At 39.7% G+C, this 22156-nt stretch overlaps 1 protein-coding gene across 1 annotated transcript; it reads left to right on the top strand.

Annotated features, from left to right (window-relative positions):
* Positions 1-3135: 3135 nt before the first annotated feature.
* Positions 3136-16863, top strand: LOC133044262 (prostaglandin F synthase 1-like). The gene is made up of 8 exons (XM_061125664.1): positions 3136-3219; positions 5010-5018; positions 6076-6234; positions 9757-9854; positions 10275-10283; positions 12970-13145; positions 14631-14712; positions 16821-16863. The coding sequence occupies exons 1-8, from the start codon at positions 3136-3138 to the stop codon at positions 16861-16863; spliced, it is 660 nt and encodes a 219-aa protein (XP_060981647.1).
* Positions 16864-22156: the final 5293 nt, after the last annotated feature.

Consider the following 22156-nt stretch of genomic DNA (forward strand, 5'->3'; position numbering starts at 1 on the left):
CTCTCAACTGATTTGCAGCTGAAATATTGAGGGCCAGAATGGAGTTACATAATATATTCAAAATATTGAAAGGATAAAAATATCTACAACCAAGGACTTTCTACCCAGTAATATTGTCATGCAGAATTGAAGAAGAGACAAAGAGTTTCCTAGAGAAGCACAGCTGAGATCCTCACTAAACTGACCCTACAGTAAATGGTGAGTGTCAGCCTCTCAGTCACGTCAGACTCTTTGCAAGCCACCCCATGGACTGTAGCCCACCAGACTCCTCTGTCCATGGGATTTCCCAGGCAAGAATACTGGAGTGGGTTGCCATTTGCTTTTCCAGGGGATTTTCCCAACTCAGGTATCAAACCCGGGCCTCCTTCATTGCAGGCAGATTCTTTACCAACTGAGCTATAAGGGAAACCCATATCTTTCAGAGTGAGCATGAACTTAAATGACATCTGTTTTAAATAGATAGATACAGTTATGAAGGACAGTCTTTTCAACTACCAGTGATGGGAAAACTAGGTATCCACATGCAAAAAGAAGTTGGGAGTTGACCTTATAGAAAAAGCAACTCCAAATGCTTCTGAGATCTAGACATACAATATACAAGTATGAAATTTGCAGAAGAAAACCTCTGGAAAAAGTTTCTCATCATTGGATATGGTCACAACTTGGGGGATTTGACACCAAAAGTACAGGCAATAAAAGAAAAAATTATTATTAGTCTTTATCCAAACTCAAAACTGTTTCGCACTGAAACAAATTACCAGAGGAGGGGAAGACAAACCACAGGATGAAAAAAAAAAAAAATTGCAAATCATATTTGTGGTAAACCTGAATAGAATAACATTTTCTGTCAACACTTTACCACACATTGTCTTTGTTCAACTGACAGACATTGCATGGTATCCCTCAGTCATTTTTGTTTACTATTTCCATAATATTTTTCCTGGTTATGCCTCCCTATTGATACAACATTGAGATATTTTATAGTTAATCACTATAATTGAGTTTATCTTGAATACCACCTCTTCTCTCTTAAACTCAGAATGTTTTCTATAGTGTTTGGATTTATGCCTTGAACTAATCCTTGAACTAATCTTCGGCCATCTAGGGTTTGGAGTTGAGGTTCTTGCAGATCTCCTTTGGGTCCCCCTGGGTTCACTGTAGCTATGGGGTCGTGACCTCCTGGGGTCATCCCAGGGCTGCAGTGCCCAGTGCGTGGTGTGCATGGGCCTCTCCAGGGAGGACCTCTGAGCCCCTGTCCCCCCATTTCATCTGGGGCCCTCCTGGGGGCTCAGTCCTGACCTGACGGCTTCTCCTCCCTTCCCACCCAGCTCTGGGAGGACAGTTCTGTACAGCCTTGGAGTGGACGAGGCTTCCTGCTGGTGTCATGTGTTTTCAAGAGATGTGACCCTGATGTGCTTCTGGGGGAGCTGAGCTCAGCGTCCTCTTGCCCACCTGGAGCTCCTCCCCAGGACAGCTTGTAACACTCACTGTTTGCTAACTGTGGCTCCTGTGTCTGTTCAGGAAGAGTCGGTGCCAATGTATTATCTTCCTTTCCTGGACCATGGTTTCCTTTTTCTTTCTTTCTTTCTCCTTCCTTCCTTCTTTTCTTTAGGTCGTGTGTGTGTGTGTTCCTGTGTGTATGTGTGCATTCATCATTGGGTACTGAAACAACAGGCAACTACTCACTCTTGGTTGATTTCCTCCACGTCATGACTGGACTTCGCTAGTTAACTTGGCAGTCTCCTTGCCTGGGATCAGTCCAAAGGAAAGCTAAGGGCGGCTCAGTTTATTTCTGAGTCAACATCTTGCCTGGCCCATGGGTGGCTGTTTTATTCCCATGAATGTATGGCTGTTTTTGAATGCCTTATGTCCCCCAAATCCACAGGCCATTTCTACTCAGGATTTTACATAGTCTAGTCTAGGTCTCCACCCTTAATCCTTTGTCCCTGGTCCCACATATGTATAGTCCCCCTGCAGCTGTAATGAGACATGAGAGCTGCTCTTCAGTTTAAGCTTGTTTAGGTAAAGCAGACATTCATCTTCCGGCTGTCCCCAAGTAGGTTGGAACATTGCGTTAAGGTTTTCTGCCTCAAACTCTGGTTTGAGGGAGCTGAGCCGCTGCTCTTTAAAGATCAAGATTGCACTGCCCCAGGCAGGAGGAGGGTACAGGTGAGTAAAACCACTGCGAAATGTCCTTTCATCCTCTTCTGGATTTTTCATAATTATGTGTTCACTTTGTTGCCATAGATTTTGTTTGACTGTTCTCTAGCGCTCATATGACATTTTTCATCTGGGTTCTGATTGTTTTCTCATGTTTCTAAGGGAGAATTCAATACATCCTAGCCCACCATTTTGCTCACGTCATTCTGTTAAATTTTATTTCGTTTCACAACATTTCACGATATCAGTGCCCCACAATTTCCCTTACTCATCCCAAAGTTGTTACAATTTAACTTGCTTACAAGTTTTTCTTTCATGGGTATGGTTGAGCAAAATAGCTCAAGTATATAAAATATGTATAATTTACACTATGATAGCTTTCTAAAAGTTATATAACTAAGTTCAAAGTATAAACCCTCTAAGAGTCTGTTTGCACACTGCACATGGTATCCAAAAACTAGCCAGAATGTGTGGTTTTGGTGTCCTTTTCAGGATTTCACAACCGTCAGGTCTGTAAAGCAAAATAATTTTGCTGGTGGGAAAAATAAAAGACAAATTTATTTTCATTTGAAGTTTTCATTCCTTATGAAGGGATAAGATTTTTAAAAATGCTTATTAATCATTCCTTTAAATTGTGTGACTCTCTGTGTGTATTTGTACTGTAAGATTCAGCTTCATAATTAGAAAAATGAAAAAAGATTGCTATGTGGAAGTTTCTAGTCTAATATACAGTTAATGCTTGTTCAGCCAACCTCATCGAAATGTATCTTAAGATTATACTGATAAAAAAGCCCAAGCAAGTTAACTGGCTTTAATTCTCTTCTCACTCCATGGGAACTGATTTAATCATGCTCCTCCTACAATGTATCTGCTAACATTGGACAGTGCAGCTCGGGCGTTACCTTCCTATTATTTATAACCTGTGAAGGCAGAAGAAAAAAATCAGAGTCTGCTTACTCAGAGGAGCAACAGGCAATGGAAACCCAATGTCAGAGAGTGAAGCTTAGTGATGGCCACTTCATTCCTATCCTGGGATTTGGAACCTCTGCACCTGAGGAGGTAGGAGTAGTGGTTTAGGGTTGAGATATAAATAGTAGTGGATGTGACATGAGAGGAAGGGGACTTGGGTTGTCAACCACTGAGCTCCTGTGTAACTCTGGGAGGATCACGTGGTCCACTAACCAGGCTAGAACCATGCCCTGTGAAACGGGAGAGAGCATCCAGTCTCCACTCCCCATCAGGGTCTGAGGCTGTGCTCACCTGCAGATTTCTCCGGGTTCCCCTCCAGTTTCCATCTCTTTCCCAGCTTGGCAGAAGAGGTGAGACTCCGCTGTCAAGAACACTGACTGTCAGCTGCTTTGCTTTGAGGGGCATTGTAATGGTGGGGTTTATCTGTATGTTTCATTAATTCCAGAACCCTTTCCTTCTTCCAAAAAGACATGATCCAGAGAAGTATTTGAGGTGGAAGGTCCTGAAGATGAGGTGACTGAAAACTAATGGGAGAGATTGCTTTTCTACTGTGAGATACCTGTTCAGTGCCAGGCAAGAAACACTCCAGTGTTTTGCCCTGTACTTCTGTTTCTGCTTGGAAACTTCTTCTAATGGAAAGTATAGCTTCATTAGAGGGGATAAGCTACATTCTTTCAGGAAAGGTTTCAATTGTAGCATTTGCATTTTATTCTTACTATACTCTTCAGTCCTTCTGCATAAGAGGGCCTAGTGGACAAGACTCTAGACTGGAAGCCAGAAAATTGGCTGTTCATCTTGTCCTTAAGAGTATGTGGTTGTGACAAGGAACTGGTCCATAAACTTTGAGTCCCACTGTTTTCATCTACAAACAGAAGGAAATATTCAGAAATACTTTGGAGATAGAAGACAGTGCTTGTTTACTTTGTAGAGCAAAGTGGAATGAGGGTAGGAAAAGGTTCAGGCTATTATTGAAGCTCACCATTTCATTACTCAATACACCCCTGAGTGCCCCTGCATTTAAGGAAAACCGGGACTAGAGCCAAAAGAGGGCAATTAGACCAAGGATCTATCTCCTTTAAAAAGGAAAGATTCTAAGTCACATAAAAACAAATGGAATATTATTCAGCCTTTATAAAGAAGTTATCCTTTTTGCCATTTGCAACAACGTGGAGGAACCTGGAGAATGTTAAACTAAGTGAAGTAAGCCAGAAGTAGGAAGACAAATACTGCCTAATCTCTTTGTTGGTGATATCTAAACAAGTGAAACTCAGAAGCAGAGAGTAGAGGAATGGTGACCAGAAACTGAGTACATGCTGGGGAAAATGGCAAGATAATGGTCAAGGATACAGACCTCCAGTTATAAGGTAAGTTATGAGATGTAATGTACAGCATGGTAAATATAGTTTAAAAATGGATTCTATTCATGAGATTTGCTAAGAGACCTGATATTAAGTATTCTCCCCACAGCCAAAAGTTACCCATGTGCGGTGACAAATCTATTATTAGCTTGATTGTGTTAATCTTTAGCAATAGATACTTATATGAGAACATCGCTTTGTACAACTTGAATAGATACAGATTTTAATTGGTGTATTCTATGTGGCTTCACTTAGACAGAGGTCCCAGAAGCTTTCACCTGGTCTCTTGATGTTTTTCAGCTCAGTTTAGTCACTTAGGAGTGTCCGACTATTTGCGACCCCATGGACTGTAGCATGCCAGGCTTCCCTGTCCATCACCAACTCCTGGAGCTTACTCAAACTCATGTCCATCAAGTCAGTGATGCCATCCAACCATCTCATCCTCTGTTGTCCCCTTTTCCTCCTACCTTGAATCTTTCCCAGCATCAGGGTCTTCTCCAATGAGTCAGTTCTTCACACCAGGTGCCCAAAGTATTGGAGTTTCAGCTTTGACATCAGTCATTCTAATGATTATTCAGGACTGATTTTCTTTAGGATGGACTGGTTTGATCTCCTTGCAGTCCAAGGGTCTCAAGAGTCTTCTCCAATACCACAGTTCAAAAGCATCAATTCTTCAGCACTCAACTTTATTTATAGTCCAACTCTCACATCCATACATGACTACTGGAAAAACCAGAACTTTGATAAAACAGACCTTTGCTAGCAAAGTAATGTCTCTGCTTTTTAATATGCTACTTACGTTGGCCATAGCTTTTCTTCCAAGAAGCAAGCATTTTTTAATTCCATGGCTGTATTCACCATCTGCAGTGATTTTGAAGCCCAAGAAAATAAGGTCTGTCACTGTATCCATTGTCTCTCCATCTATTTGCCATGCAGTGATGGGGTCAGATGCCATGATCTTAGTTTTTTGAATGTTGAGTTTTAAGCCAGCTTTTTCACTCTCCTCTTTCACTTTCATCAAGAGGCTCTTTAATTCCTCTTCACTTTCTGCCATAAGGGTGGTGTCATCTGCATGTCTGAGGTTATTGATATTTCTCCTGGCAATCTTCATTCCAATTTGTGCTTCGTGCAGGCCAGCATTTTGCATGATGTACTGTGCATATGTTATATAAGCAGGGTGACAATATACAGCCTTGACGTACTCCTTTCCTTATGCTTTTACCAGGTACTTTATACCTTTGTGGATTTTGCTTCAAGCATCTCATGGTATAAATTGTACCCATGACTACAACTTTATGCTAAGTCTTACAATTTTTTCCAAAAAAAATAACTGAATCTGGACTTTTTCTTGAGGTCGTCTGGTACCTGTGATCAACCACTGATCGCCTGGGATTGAAGTGTTCCTGGTCATCCATTTAATCACTGACCAGGAACATTCAGGAAAGCTGTCATGGGTTCATCACCACACATGCAGAATGAACCAAAAGCACAAAGATAATTTGATTCTTAGGAAGATAAAATCTTGTGGCTCAGCAATTTCTTAATCATGTGGATGTTCAATTCCTACCTTTGTTGCTTTGTTCCTAAGAGAGAAGATCTGGAGTTCACCAAATTCACTTTAGATGTTGGGTTCCGCCACACTGACTGCACTCATGCGTACAAAAATGAAGAGAATGTTGGCCAGGTCATTCGAAGCAAGATTGCTGATGGCACTGTGAAGAGAGAAGACATATTCTACACTTCAAAGGTGCTTTGTGTTTTGTGTGTGTGCACATGTGCACAACCAGTTGTATGCAGGTGACAATTATGTAATAGGATCAGTAATTAGGTGAATGCTGTTTATTGATACAGCTTTCTTTCCACACATATTTATATATTAAATGTAGTTTCCTCCTCCTCTGCCCCAAAATAGAAAGTGATAGCAACTTTTTCTTCACTCCCATGTTCAAATTTTAAAGTCACTTTCCTTCTCTGAGCCTAGACCAGAGGAGTGTGATTTAGTATGGTCTAAGGATTCATACAGAAGTGTGAATAGATTATACCTTTCCTTATCATCTGAGTGAGTTTCTCAAATTTCTTCACATTCTGAATTTCAGTTCTCAACTCCAAGAGTAATAGAGAACATTAGGAGAGGCACTTTGTATATTACACAAGATCTAGCCAAAGTGTCTTGAATTATGTTCTTCTCATGTTAATATGTTCAAAATACTTTTTTCCCTACAGTTGTGTAAACAAAATGCTAATTAATTCTGAGAGGACTGATTGATTGAATTAGACAAAGTTTGTGCTTTTACGCTCTATCAAACACAATTCAGATAAGCATGGTAATTATTTTATAATGTTATTTATCTTGATTAATTTCATTCTATTATGAATGATGTACTGATGATAAGTTCAGTCAAATAATAAAGTTTGCATGGGTGGGTTAGATGAAAAATGGAACTCTAGAAGAAAAGGAGTATTTTTCCCAGTGGTCATACATGTCTAAATTGTGGGTAGGAACTGAGGGAAGTGAAAGGGAGTTAGACTCAACACCCAGAACTTAGAGCAAAGGGTTTTTCCCCTGAGCTTAAAGCATGACCAGAAATCAGATGTTAAAGTGTCTCAGAGGGAACTATGTACATTAAGGAAACATGGAACAGGAAGTAAACAAAGAGAAAAATCAGCTGAGATGGGTGTTAAGAGTTTGTGTGGAGTTTGAATGCCTGAATCCTTTGTCTTAGTTTCTCTGCATTTACAGGTCTTCAGCAAAGTTTGCTGGAGGCTATGAAAGCTCATCAAGTTTGATGAATGAAGTTAAAGGATGATGGTGATACTAGCCACTGATGAAATATACATTCAGGGATACTTAATCATAGAGCACACCTTGTGATTTACTCAAGCTTGGACAGGTTCTCCCATCAATGTCCATCACAAAATTAACTGATTAAACTCACTTTTCTATTTCTGTTTCTGTACTCGTACTTTTTTGGTTCTATTTTTTACCTTATTGTGGTAAAAGAAGACCATGAGACCTAACCTTATAGCAAGCTTTTAAGTATCCATATAATATCCATATAGTACAATACCACCTTTGGAGAAGGCAATGGCACCCCACTTCAGTACTCTTGCCTGGAAAGTCCCATGGATGGAGGAGCCTGGTAGGCTGTAGTCCATGGGGTCACTAGAAGTCGGACATGATTGAGCGACTTCATTTTCACTTTTCACTTTCTTGCATTGGAGAAGGAAATGGCAACCCACTCCAGTGTTCTTGCTTGGAGAATCACAGGGACGGGGGAGCCTGGTGGGCTGCCGTCTATGGGGTCACACAGAGTCAGACATGACTGAAGTAACTTAGCAGTAGCAGCAAAATATAATACAGTGTTGTTCATTATAGGGACAGTATTGGAAGCAGATCTAAAATTCATTCATCTTGTATAATTGAGACTTCACATCATGCTGATCAATTCCAGATTCCCCCCTCCTCCCAGCCCCTGGTGACCATCTCTCTGCTGTTTAATTCTAACTTTGACAGATCAAGATATGCCATATAACTGAGATGTGATACATATGTCATATAATCTTCACCCTTCTGCAATGTTCTTATTTCATATGCACCATAATGTCTTTAAGTTACAAGTTGGAGTCATGAAAAAAGAATCTTATGTGGAAAGTGTAGCTTACAGAATTCAAGAAATATGTGTGTATGTATGTGTATATATATCTAGTAGATATAAAAGTTAAGAGTTTTTTATAAAAGTTTTTTTAGTTATATAAGTTATTGTGATTCTGGTATCAGTTTTACTTCCATGTTTTTATTGTGAATAATTTCAGACATTAGAACACTTAAGGATACAACAGTATATATATATATATGTATATATATATATATATATAATTCTATGGATTTATATAATAAATATATATATATTATGTTTTCATGGCCTGGACCTGATATGGTTCACATGTCACTTTGAGTCATATTTTTCATGGTTTTTAACCTAGAATGGTCACTCAATCATTATGTCATGAAGATAGTGAGACAAATTCTCAACAACATACTGTATTTATCATCATTACTTTGTGACATTAATTAACTTGTTTGTCTGCTTCTAGTTTATGTAAATTAGTAGTTAAATCTGAACTTCTTACTACATTAAGTTTAAGCATTTGACAAGAAAATGTCCTTTTTTTCCCCCTTGTTCTGATGGGCAGGGTCATTCTCCATAAATCTTTACTTTTTTTATAATTTATTTTAATTGGAGGCTAATTACTTTACAATATTGTGTTGTTTTTTGCCATACATTCACATGAATCAGCCATGGGTGTCCTTTGAGTGCTGTGCCTCTCACATACACCCAAGTAGGAAGCATGTGATGACAAGTTGTCCTTCTGTGAGTAGTGGTATTTTGTTCTCCTGGTAAAGCTACTGGTAGCTAGATTTCTTTTTTGGAAGTGTGCATTTTCCTGTTGAAATTATCGAGTCATCTGTCGGATAATAACTTTCGTCAGGGGAATTTTGATTTCCCCCAAATTTTCACAAAATGGTTGAGAATCCTTCAATGACTTCCACCTGCATTAATTATTTCATTGGGATGTTTTTCAATATTTTCAATTTTAAGCAATATTTTTAATCTCCTGACCTGACTGACATTTTATTGTAAAGACAAAATTCCCTCATTAAGTCAACATAAAATGCACTTATTCTTGTAAGACAGGGTAAAAACTTAACTCCTTCCCATTAACTGTCAGTCTCTGAGAAAGGATTTATTGTAAAACCATCCATGGAGGAAAATAGTTTTGTTCTTTCTCCCACTCTCATCATTAGAGCCTCAGGGATTTTTATTTACTCTGTGTGCTAATTTGTTTTCACTCATGATTCTTTTTTGATGCTCAAGTTTACCCAATTGTCACCAGTGGGGCCTCCCCCTCCCATCACACTAGATCCCCTCCCATCACATTAGATCCTATAGTCCCAAGATTTTAACAGCTCTTTTTCTGTCTCCAGTCTGGAATTAGGCATATGTCTTGGTGGTGTTCAGTAGTATTAATAACGAAGATCTGGTTCCTAGAGTTGCTTGTTCTCAGGAATTATTATTATTTTTTTAATCTTTTCAGGGAACAGAGATAAATTTTTTTTTTTTTATCATTACTTGAGGTTGATGTTTCCAGTTGTAATTTGATTTGCACAGTTATTTTTCTTTAGCATATGTAATTTTTGCTTTTAAGCTTCCTCCGGCATATTACCTTTTCATATAACTTGACACTCTTGTCTGTTGGCATTCTACAGGTGGAATGTCACCCTTATCTCAACCAGAGCAAACTGCTGGAGTTCTGCAAGTCACACGATATTGTCCTAGTTGCCTATGGTACTCTGGGATCCCAACGGTTATCAGTGGTATGAACATTACTGAAGGCCACAGGAAGTTACTCTGAAACTCAATTTTTCAAGTCTTTATTGAATTTATTACAGTACTGTTTCTGTTTTCTGTTTTGGTTTTTGGACTTCAAAGCATGTGGGATCTTAGCTCCCTGACCAGGGATCAAACCCTCAACTCCTGGATTGGAAGACGAAGTCTTAACCACTGGACAACCAGGGAAGTCCATAAAACTCAAATTTTGATGAAATTTTTTATAATAATGTACACAGTGCTTTTTTCATACTGTTCATGGGGTTTCACAAGACTGGAAAAGGTCAGTTTCCATTCCAATCCCAAAGAAAGGCAATGCAAAAGAATGCTCAAACTACCACACAATTGCACTCATCACACATGCTAGCAAAGTAATGTTCAATATTCTTTGAGCTAGGCTTCAATGGTACATGAACTTCCAGATATTCAAGCTGGATTTAGAAAAGGCAGAGGAACCAGAGATCAAATTGACAACATCCATTGGATCATTGAAAAAGAGAGTTCCAGAAAAACATATACTTCAGCTTTATTGGCTATACCAAAGCCTTTGACTGTATGGATCACAACGCTGTGGAAAATTCTTAAAGAGAGAGGAATACCAGACCACATGAACTGCCTACTGAGAAATCTGTAGACAGGTCAAGAAGGAACAGTTAGAGCTGCACATGGAACAAAAGAATGGTTCTAAATCAGTAAAGGAGTACATCAAACCTGTATATTGTCACTCTGCTTATTTAATTTATATGCAGAGAACATCATGCAGAATGCTGGGTTGGATGAAGCACTAGCTGGAATCAAGATTTCTGGGAGAAATATCAATAACCTCAGATACTCAGATGACACCACCGTTATGCCAGAAAGTGAAGAGGAACTAAAGAGTCTCTTGATGAAAGTGAAAGAGGAGATTGAAAAAGTTGGCTTAAAACTCAACATTCAGAAAACTAAGATCATGGCATTAGGTCCAATCACATCCTGGCAAGTAGATGGGGAAACAATGAAAACATTAAAAGTCTTTATTTGGGGAGGCTCCAAAATCACTGCAGATGGTTACTGCAGCCACAAAATTAAAAGACCCTTGCTCCTTGGAAGAAAAGTTATGACCAACCTAGACAGAACATTAAAAAGCACAGACATTACTTTGCCAACAAAGGTCCACCTAGTCAAAGCTCTGGTTTTTCCGGTAGTTATGTAAAGATGTGAAAGTTGGACTATAAAGAAAGCTGAGTGCTGAAGAACTGATGCTTTTGAACTGTGATGTTGGAGAAGACTCTTGAGAGTCCCTTGGACTGCAAGGAGATCAAACTAGTCCATTCTAAAGGAAATCAGTCCTGAATATTCATTGGAAGAACTGATGCTGACGCTGAAACTCCAATACTTTGGCCACCTGATTCAAGAACTGACTCACTGGAAAAGCCCCTGATGCTTGGAAAGATTGAAGACAGGAGAAGGGGACGACAGAAGATGAGATGGTTGGATGGGATCACTGACTCAATAGACATGAGTTTGAGTAAACTCCGGGAGTTGGTGGTGGACAGGCAGGACTAGCATGCTGCAGTCTAAGGGGTTGCAAAGAGTCGGACATGACTGAGTTACTGAACTGAACTGAACAGAACTCAGTGCTCTGGAGATAACTTTTAACTGACAGGGGAAGAGAAGAGAGATGAGACATAATCCTTCTGTTTTGTCTTACTATAACAAGCCAAACTGATTTTTTTTTTTTTTTTACATTTCATATGTCTTGTTGTATGTAGATTTTGATGCAAGTGTCTCTGCATTGAACGCTTGAGAGATAAACTTAACTCATGACTTACTTATTTTTTAACAAATGAACACAGTGCTAGTAATAAACGTTTCAAGTCTCCCTCACCTTATATCAGATTCAAGTGAAAAATCTGGTTTTGAATAACCTTGAAAGATTGGTATCCATCATATCTTCCTGGAAGCATCAACGAAGGTCAATGAATAAAACTTCTTTTGTAACATCTGGTCATGAGTTTAAGAATCAATAAGCTAGTTATTCTATTGCTACAGCCCTCTGCTTTATCTTAATTGGGCAGAAAGAAAGGCTAGTCAAATAAAAGTCAATTCTTATATTATCAGTCCAAAATTTTGAAGAAATGTATGGTTTTCCAGAAGGAATTAAAGCCTCTTCAAACCACAATAAAACAAAATAAAATAAAATAAGGATAAGAAATGTACCTCCCAGGGACTGCAAGGAGATCAAACCAGTCAATCCTAAAGGAAATCAGTCCTGAATATTCATTAGAAGGACTGATGCTGACTGAAGCTCCAATATTTTGGCCACATGATGCAAAGAACCAACTCATTAGAAAAGACCTTGATTTGGGAAAGATTGAAAGCAGGAGAAGAATGGGATGACAGAGGACAAGATGGTGGGATGGATAACTGACTCAATGGACATGAGTTTGAGCAAGCTCCAGGATATGGTGAAGGACAGATAAACCTGGAGTGCTGCAGTCCATGGGGTCGCAAATCGTCAGACATGACTGAATGATTAACAACAACCCAGATCTATGATGATAGAAAATATAACAAATAGAATCATTTTAGTGAAAATTTATTTGTAGGAGTATTGCACAATGCAAATAATGATGAAATAAAGAGTTCTCATTTTTGGACTACTCAATTTTTATCAACACTTGAGAAAAGTGAAATTTAAAAACAAAAACATTTCCCTGGCTCCATCTCTTTTTATTTTATTGCCCTTGTACTTATTTTAGAGCTATGATTATTGAAGAAATATAACCACTGAGAAGTAAAACAGAAAAAAGAAAAAATCCACAAGTTTGGCAGTACTGATCTCAGCTCAAGCATGCATCCAAATGACTGGGAGACTTTGTAAATGCAGATTGGGAAATGACACAGTTGAGGTTCTGATTCAGTTTGTCTTCTGCTAAGCCATGGAATTTGTATTTCTAACAAGATCCCAGGTGATACTCATGATGCTGGTCCCTGGACCACACTTTGAGGAAGCACTGGTCTAGAGTAGACCTACTTTGTGTGTTCGAGAAGACTCCTGAGAAACTGAGTATTCAGTCTCAACTCCTCAGCATTTTTGAATTTCCTTCCAGGGTGAACCCGAACTACCCTAATCTTTTGGAGGACCCGGTTCTTTGTGCCATTGCCAAAAAGCACAAGCAAACCCCAGCTCTGGTTGCCCTTCGCTACCGGGTACAACGTGGGGTTGTGGTTCTGGCCAAGAGTTTCAATAAGAAGTGGATCAAAGAGAACATACAGGTGATGATGAGTGGGGCTATGGGCAGAGGGCTCCTAAGCAATAGCCTTCACAAGAGTCATTCTTTGTCCAGCTCTCGGACTATCCTTGAGTCAAGACAAGTTACCTGTTTTTCCCGGTGCATGAATGCCTTGTGTGTGTTTCTGATGGTTTTCTCCTCCTGCCGTGGCAACAGGAGAGGCGGCATGGCTGGAGAGGGTTCAGGTTGGACAGAAAATAGAGATTTTAGTTCCAGCACTGTGTCTCTAATTTATTCTTGTACAAATGACATCTTATTTTCTTCATTCTCAATTGACAAAATTACATTATTTGCTTTTCATAGACCACTTAGTCTGCTCTAACAAAATACTTGAGATCAGGTGTCTTGGAAAAAACTGTTTGTTTCTCACAGTTCTAAAGCTGGAGGTCTGAGGTCAGGGTGCCTGTGTGGTCAACTGAGGGCCCTCCTCCAGGTCACAGGCTTTCCCTTTTAGCTTTAACATTGTGGAGGGGGCAACAGAGCTCTCCCAAGTCTGTTATATGAATATGATATTGTTTAAATCTCATTCTTGAGGGCTCCACCCTCATGACCTAATCACCCTCAAAGGCTCCAATTTGTAACACCATCTCAGTGGGGTGAGGTTCTAGCATGTGAATTTGGGGCATACAAATTATAGCAGTGATCCTAAACTTAACAAACCACTGTGGTATTGTTTTGCATTTCCCTAAATACTAATGTTTCACTTTCATGCATTTAATATCCTTGAGTTTCTGCTCTTGCAAAGTTCCTTTTCAAGACTGTGCCCATTTTTGCTGAGTTGTCTTTTGATTTGTGTATAGGAGACCATTATTGTACCCTTAGACATAGCTGTACAGGAAACTCTCCCAAATTTCAAGATTTAATGCAGAGATCAGTTATGTGTGTCTCTTGACTCTGTGGTTTGGCAAACAGCCTGCACTCAGCTTTGTTGTTGTCCTCTTGGCTGGGCTTTCTCGTGAATTTGCAGTTCAGTGCAGAGCAGTTCAGCAGTTCTGCTTTAGCAGGTGGATGTGGCTCTTGTCAGAGGAGCCTGAATGTTTCTCTGTCTATATTTTCAAATATATTTGGCTTAACTGTGGCAACTAACCTATTCTTCATCTCAGCACAGCACTATGCCCCCTCATCAGTGAATGGGGAAAAATCTTCACGTCTGGGCTCAGAAATGACTCACCACTTTTTCTGGGAGCAGATTCTCAGTCTGGAGTGTCCAAAGGCTGTGTGTTTGGAAAAACAGTTTAGTTTGTTTTCTGTCTCAGCTGAAGCACTGTAATGTTTGTGAGGTGGACAGAGAAAGAGAAGGTGTGGGAAGAAGAGGTGAGAACTCAGCAGAGGGTCCCAGGCTTGTTCACCTGGAAGCTGAGGACAGACTCAGCTTCCCTGTTCCCTCTTCTTGTCTCCTCCGTGGAAACTCCTCCAGTCCCCAGGGGGAGGCCAGCTCCTTGGAGGTGAGGTTAATGTTATTCTTCCTTCCGTCCAAGTGTTTGACTTTGAACTGACTCCAGAAGACATGGAAGCAATTGATGGCATCAATAGAAATATGAGATATTATGAATTTCTACCGTAAGTGACTTGCAGATGTTTCACACATACACTGTTTACTCTAACAGGCAGGTCAGCAGGGGAATGAGGATTTTTAAAAGCTTAATTCTAGGAAGAGAGTTCTAATTTCCAGTGTAGGAGTAAACCAGGTGCTTCCTATAGACCTCAGACCAGAGGTTCCCTCCAGGGCTGTCTCTGACTAACAGAAATATAATTGGGGCCCAGGACAGCCCATCAGTAAAATCCCCACAGTTGACACCGTGGTGAATTCACTACTTTGTGCCCCTAATTGCTGTGCCCGGTGTACCAGCTCGCAGGGCTGAGGGACCCAGGAGACACATGGAGCACAGTGCCTAGTACTTTAAAGCTCTATGAAACAATGTTCATATTTAATTCTTTTTAAAATTGGGTGAAATGGTCAGATTAATAATGACTGTAATAATGAACAACAAAAAAAATAATGAATCTGTCCTGGATTATAATCTTGTTTGCAATTGAAAATGAAAGTGTTAGTTTTTCAGTTGTATCTGACTCTTTTGTGACCCATGGACTGTAACCCCACCAGGTTCCTCTGTTCATGGAATTCTCCAAGCAAGAATATTGGAGTGGGTTGCCATTCCCTCCTCCAGGGGATCTTCCCAACCTAGGGATTGAACCCTGGTGTCCCATATAGCAGGCAGATTCTCTACAGTCTGAGATACCAGAGAAGCCCATATTCATTTTTATCCTAACACAATTGTAAAATGCCATGTCAATGTTTTTATGGAGGGGAGCCCATGAAGGGTAACATGTATCAATGCTGAGAATTCACAGTGGACCTGCCTCCACCCTTCCTTCTAGTGTCTGATGGATTTTCTCCCTAAAGGGCATTTCTTTTTCAAGACACCATCCATTTATGTCATGTTTATCTCTTCATTGGGCTTTTTCCCCTATTACAACTCCCATGTCCTCATCCTTGTTATCTCACAAAGCCGAATTTACCTGTAGATCATGAGCTTAACTGACCCTCTAGTCAGTGACTGCTGTGTCCTTAGCAGGACACACCCAGGTAAGATTGTCTGAATCTCTGGTTTCCTGAGTCAAGACTCACCCCAGTATAGCCTTTGTCCATCAAAGGTCCAAACCCTGGGGAGACGCTGCTTCCTGGATTTTTACTTATTTAATAATGCAGAATTCCAGCTAATTACTGCAGAAGGATACCAGGATTGAAGAGATAGAAGACTAATCAGAGAGAAGCTGCAAGGGAGTTTAGAGAGAAGGGAACACAAATTAGTGATAAAATGAAGACAGTTTCAAATGAAAGATCTCAAAACTCCCCTTCTTGTTTGTAAAGCTATATCATAATTCTAAGAAAACACATGATAAATGAATAAAATGTGTAAAGCTACTTTTCTGTACTCGAAAGATTTGAAGTATAAATCTATGTTCTCCCTCATTAGTCTTGAATGCCTAGACTTATTTATCTTTGTGACTTTATGTCAATAGCACAGCTCCTGGCACATGGATTTGCTCAGAATACACTTTTTAATGAATTGAACTGAAAAGGACAAATTTAGAAAGAAAAATCAGAACATGAGAAAAAACAGAAAATAGCAGTACTACTAACAAATGAATAAGAAATGTTCTCATAAATTATAAATTAAGAAAGCAGTAATCATATTTGATAGTTATGATTATTTAGGTGTACTTGGTATCTCTTCAATAAATTGGAAATTCTTTAATGGATGCACCCTGTATTTTGAGGTGATGCTTGATATTTTTTGATGGATGTATGAAGAAGAGCAACTAATTCTTTAACTGTGATTATTCTCATCATTTTGGGTCAAAAGTTACACCCAGGACTGAAATGACCTCCACAGTTAGCTATAGGTCTTGTGCTATCATACAAATTGTAACCTGAGTCAAACTACCTGTCACTGTGGAGTGAAAATTACATGTGAATGTTGGGACTGGATGTGCAGGTGCCGTGTGCACATGGAGCAGACACCTGCATGTGTGCTTGCTGGGGGAGAAGGAGGGACGTGTTTCATAGATTTCAAGTTTTAGCCCATCATGACCACATCACAGAGTAATACTCGCTATGACAACATGACTGATTTAATAAATTAGTACTCCTCTTTCTCTTCCAGTGTTATCGATCACCCTGAGTACCCATATTCTGAAGAATATTAGCTATGAGATTAGCTACCAGGCATTCTACTAGAATTTCTGGCTTCTAGGGCTGTGAAGAGCATTTCTGTACTTGGTGGAGGTGTTTAAAAGAAGTGTCTGAACTTCGGAAAGCTTGTTTTTATTAAAGAAAAAAAACATTTTGTGAAATAATAAAACTTCAAAATAAGGATATTAGTTTTTCCTGATAACAAAATACTTGGAAAATAAAAGGGAAATGATAGAAAATAAAGATAACCTCTGATTAACCCATTTAATAAGTTTGGTGTGTTTTCCTATGTGGAAAAATGCATCAGTCGACCTAAGAAAGAAACAGAAAATTTTGTTCGAGTCAAATTTGAGAACTGTAACCCAGGAAGCTCTGAGAACTGTTCTGTCCTCTAGAAGTCAGGCACAGGTATGGAAGGTTTTGAGACAGAGGGCTCTGCATGAAAAGACGTTATTAACAGTATGCATAATCCATATCTAAGCATCAATATGGTGGATCATGTGAGCCCTTACAAGGTCGAGAGGGAATTTACCTTCTAAGGAGCTGTCTCACAGATGCTGGGAGAAAGTTGCTTTTCATGGTTGAGCAGGTGTTCCCACTGATGGGGGAGGTCTGGTCCATGCGTAATGCAGACACACAACTCACAGTGAGGGAGAAATGAGGCCAAAGGGCAGAGAAGAACTTTTATGCTTAAAATTTTTTGTCATGAAATAAATACATTTCATTTCATACTTTGATGACTTACCTATACAAATGTGTGGGTGCTTATTTAGAATTTGAAATCATCTTCAATAGACAGGTTGTACACTTATTTTTTACTTAACATAAGTATTTTTGTAAGCTATCAAGTATCGCCTGGTGGTTTCCAAGGGGGAAGGGAGTGGGAGAGGGTTGGATTGGGAGTTTGGGGTGAGCGGATGCAAATTGGTATATAGAATGGATAAACAACAAAGTTCTACTGTTGTAGGAGCTATTATAATCACATAGGGAGCTATTACATATTCAATATCCTATGGTAAATATAAATGAAAAGAATATGAAAAAGAATATATATATATATATTTTTTCATGTATAACTGAATCACTTTGCTACACAGCAGAAATTAATACAACATTGTAATTCAACTCTCTCACAAGCTGTAACTGAAGATCCTGCATGCCCCAATGAAGACCAAGTGCAGCCAAATAAATATTAAAAAAACCAAACCCCAAAACTATTAGAAGTTCTTTATTTTAAAAAGTTATTGAAGTATAGCTGACTTACAATGTTGTGTTAATTTCTGCTGTACAGCAAAGTAATTCAGGCATATGTATCAGTCAGTTCAGTTCAGTCACTCAGTCGTGTTGGACTCTTTGTGACCCCATGAATCGCAGCACACCAGGCCTCCCTGTCCATCACCAACTCCTGGAGTTTACTCAAACTCATGTCCATCGAGTCGGTGATGCCATCCAACCATCTCATCCTCTGTCGTCCCCTTCTCCTCTTATATATATATATATATATATATATATATTTTTTTTTTTTTTTTTGCCCAGTATTTTAGTTAGTTCTTACATGTTTTGCCATTCATTGATTTAATCAGCAAACTTTACTGAACATGCTTTAGTAGGACATTGTTTTATCAATAAATATCAATAATTAAAATAAGAAATGTCTTTAGTTGATAGTCTAGTGGAGGATGAGACTATGAAATCAGGAGTATTTAGCTGTTAGAGATGGGTAAGTGCTTCTTGGAGATGATTTTGCATAGTCCCTCATATTTCTGTACATCTGTTAGGCACCAACTAGGCTTCATCCCACACAACTTTTCATTTGTACAAGAAACAGTCATGAAACAGAGATAGTAGCTCCCTTCATTTCTCTGGAACAGAAAATACTAAGTTCAGGAAGAAAGAGTGTTATGTAACATTTAAGGGCCAGCAAGTCAGCTGATGTGGGTGGGGTTTAGTGAGGTGGGGAGATACGAATTGAAGATAAGGCCTGAGGACCAGTGGGGCCAGTGGGCCTGTGTCATTAGACTTTAGAAAGGAGTTTAGTCTCAGAGAAATGGAAAATAATACAGGCTTTGAGCAGAATAGCTACATGAGCTGACTGGTTAGAAGGACTTTAAGATAAAAAGTTAAATATCTTTATCTTGGAAATGAACAGAGATCATTCTGTCATTTTTGAGATTGCATCCAAGTACTGCATTTTGGACTCTTTCGTTGACCATAATGGCTACTCCATTTCTTCTAAGAGATTCCTGCCAACAGTAGTAGATATAATGGTCATCTGAGTTAAATTCACCCATTCCAGTCCTTCTTAGTTCGCTGATTCCTAGAATGTCAATGTTCACTCTTGCAATCTCCTGTTTGACCACTTCCAACTTGCCTTGATTCATGGACCTAACATTCCAGGTTCCTATGCAACATTGCTCTTTACAGCATGAGACCTTGCTTCTATCACCAGTTACATCCACAAATGGGTATTGTTTTTGCTTTGGCTCTATCCCTTCATACTTTCTGGAGTTATTTCTCCACTGATCTCCAGTAGCATATTGGGCACCTATTGACCTGGGGAGTTCCTCTTTCAGTGTCCTATCTTTTTGCCTTTTCATACTGTTCATAGGGTTCTCAAGGCAAGAATACTGAAGTGGTTTGCCATTCCCTTCTCCAATGGACCACAATCTGTCAGACCTCTCCACCATGACCCGCACGTTTTGGGTGCCCCCACCTCCACACACACACACAGCATGGCTTAGTTTCATTGATTAGACAAGGCTGTGGTCCGTTTGGTCCTAGTTACCTGTGATTATGGTTTCAGTGTGTCTGCCGTCTGATGCCCTCTCGCAACACCTACCGTCTTACTTGGGTTTCTCTTACCTCGGACGTGGGATATCTCTTCACGGCTGCTAGAGCAAAGCACAGCCACTGCTCCTTACCTTGGACGAGGGGTATCTCCTCACGGCCACCCCTCCTGACCTTGAACGTGGGGTAGCTCCTCTCAGCCCTCCTGCGCCAGTGCAGCCGCACAATGATCTCTGTTTGTTTCCAAGGCAAATCATTCAATATCACGATAATCTAAGCTTATGCCCCAACCAGTAATGCTGAAGAAGCTGAAGTTGAACAAGTTCTATGAAGACCTACAAGACCTTTTAGAACTAACACCCAAAAAAGATGTCCTTTTCATTATAGGGGATTGGAATGCAAAAGTAGGAAATCAGGAAACACCTGGAGTAACAGGCAAATTTGGCCCTGAAGTACGGAATGAAGCAGGGCAAAGGCTAATAGAGTTTTGCCAAGAGAATGCAATGGTCATAGCAAACACCCTCTTCCAACAACACAAGAGAAGACTCTACACATGGACATCACCAGATGGTCAACACCAAAATCAGATTGATTATATTCCTTGCAGCCAAGGATGGAGAAGCTCTATACAGTCAGCAAAAACAAGACTGGGAGCTGACTGTGGCTCAGATCATGAACTCCTTATCGCCAAATTCAGACTTAAATTGAAGAAAATGCAGAAAACCAGTAGACCATTCTGGTATGACCTAAATCAAATCCCTTATGATTATACAGTGAACGTGAGAAATAGATTTAAGGGACTAGATCTGATTGACAGAGTGCCTGATGAACTATGGATGGAGGTTCATGACATTGTATAGGAGACAGGGATCAAGACCATCCCCATGGAAAAGAAATGCAAAAATGCAAAAACGCTGTTTGAGGAGGACTTACAAATATCTGTGAAAAGAAGAGAAGTGAAAAGCAAAGGAGAAAAGGAAAGATATTCCCATCTGAATGCAAAGTTCCAAAGAATAGCAAGGAGAGATTTGAAAAAAGCCTTCCTCTGTGATCAATGCAAAGAAATAGAGGAAAACAACAGAATGGGAAAGACTAGAGATCTTTTCAAGAAAATTAGAGATACCAAGGGAACATTTCATGCAAATATGGGCTCGATAAGGGACAGAAATGGTATGGACCTAACAGAAGCAGAAGATATTAAGAAGAGGTGACAAGAATACACAGAAGAAATATACAAAAAAAGACCTTCGTAACCCAGATAATCACGATGGTGTGATCATTTACCTAGAGCCAGACATCCTGGAATAGGAAGTCAGGTGGGCCTTAGAAAGCATCACTACAATCAAAGCTAGTGGAGGTGATGGAATTCCAGTTCAGCTATTTCAAATTCTGAAAGATGATGCTGTGAAAGTGCTGCACTCAATATGCCAGCAAATTTGGAAAAGTCAGCAGTGGCCATGGGACTGGAAAAGGTCAGTTTTCATTCCAATCCCAAAGAAAGGCAATCCCAAAGAATGTTCAAACTACCACACAATTGCACTCATCTCACACACTAGTAAATTAATGCTCAAAATTCTCCAAGCCAGTCTTCAGCAATACATGAACCATGAACTTTCAGATGTTCAAGCTGGTTTTAGAAAAGGCAGAGGAACCAGAGATCAAATTGCCAACATCCGCTGGATCATAGAAGAAGCAAGAGACTTCCAGAAAAACATCTATTTCTGCTTTATTGACTATGCCAGTCTTTGACTGTGTGGATCACAATAAACTGGAAAATTCTGAAAGAGATGAGAATGTTAGACCATCTGACCTGTCTCTTGAGAAACCTGTATACAGATCAGGAAGCAACAGTTAGAACTGGACATGGAACAACAGACTGGATCCAAATCCGAATAGGAAAAGGAGTACCTGAAGGCTGTAATTGTCACCCTGCTTGTTAAACTTGTATGCACAGTGCATCATGAGAAACACTGGGCTGGAAGAAGCACAAGCAGGAATCAGGATTGCCAGGAGAAATATCAATAACCTCAGATAAGCAGACGACACCACCCTTACAGCAGAAAGTGAAGAGGAACTAAAAAGCCTCTTGATGAAAGTGAAGGAGGAGAGTTAAAAAGTTGGCTTAAAGCTCAACATTCAGAAAACTAAGATCATGGCATCTGGTCCCAACACTTCGTGGGAAATAGATGGGGAAACAGTGGAAACAGTGTCAGACTTTATTATTTTGGGCTCCAAAATCACTGCAGATGGTGATTGCAGCCATGAAATTAAAAGACACTCCTTGGAAGAAAAGTTATGACCAACCTGGATAGCATATTTAAAAGCAGAGACATTACTTTGTCAACAAATGTCCATCTAGTCAAGGCTATAGTTTTTCCAGTAGTCATGCATGGATATGAGAGTTGGACAGTGAGGAAAGCTGAGTGCTGAAGAATTGATGTTTTTGAACTGTCGTGTTGGAGAAGACTCTTGAGAGTCCCTTGGACTGCACGAAGATCCAACCAGTCCATCCTAAAGGAG

This window comes from Dama dama, chromosome 23 (genome assembly GCF_033118175.1).
Source record: "Dama dama isolate Ldn47 chromosome 23, ASM3311817v1, whole genome shotgun sequence".
Lineage (NCBI taxonomy): Eukaryota > Metazoa > Chordata > Mammalia > Artiodactyla > Cervidae > Dama > Dama dama.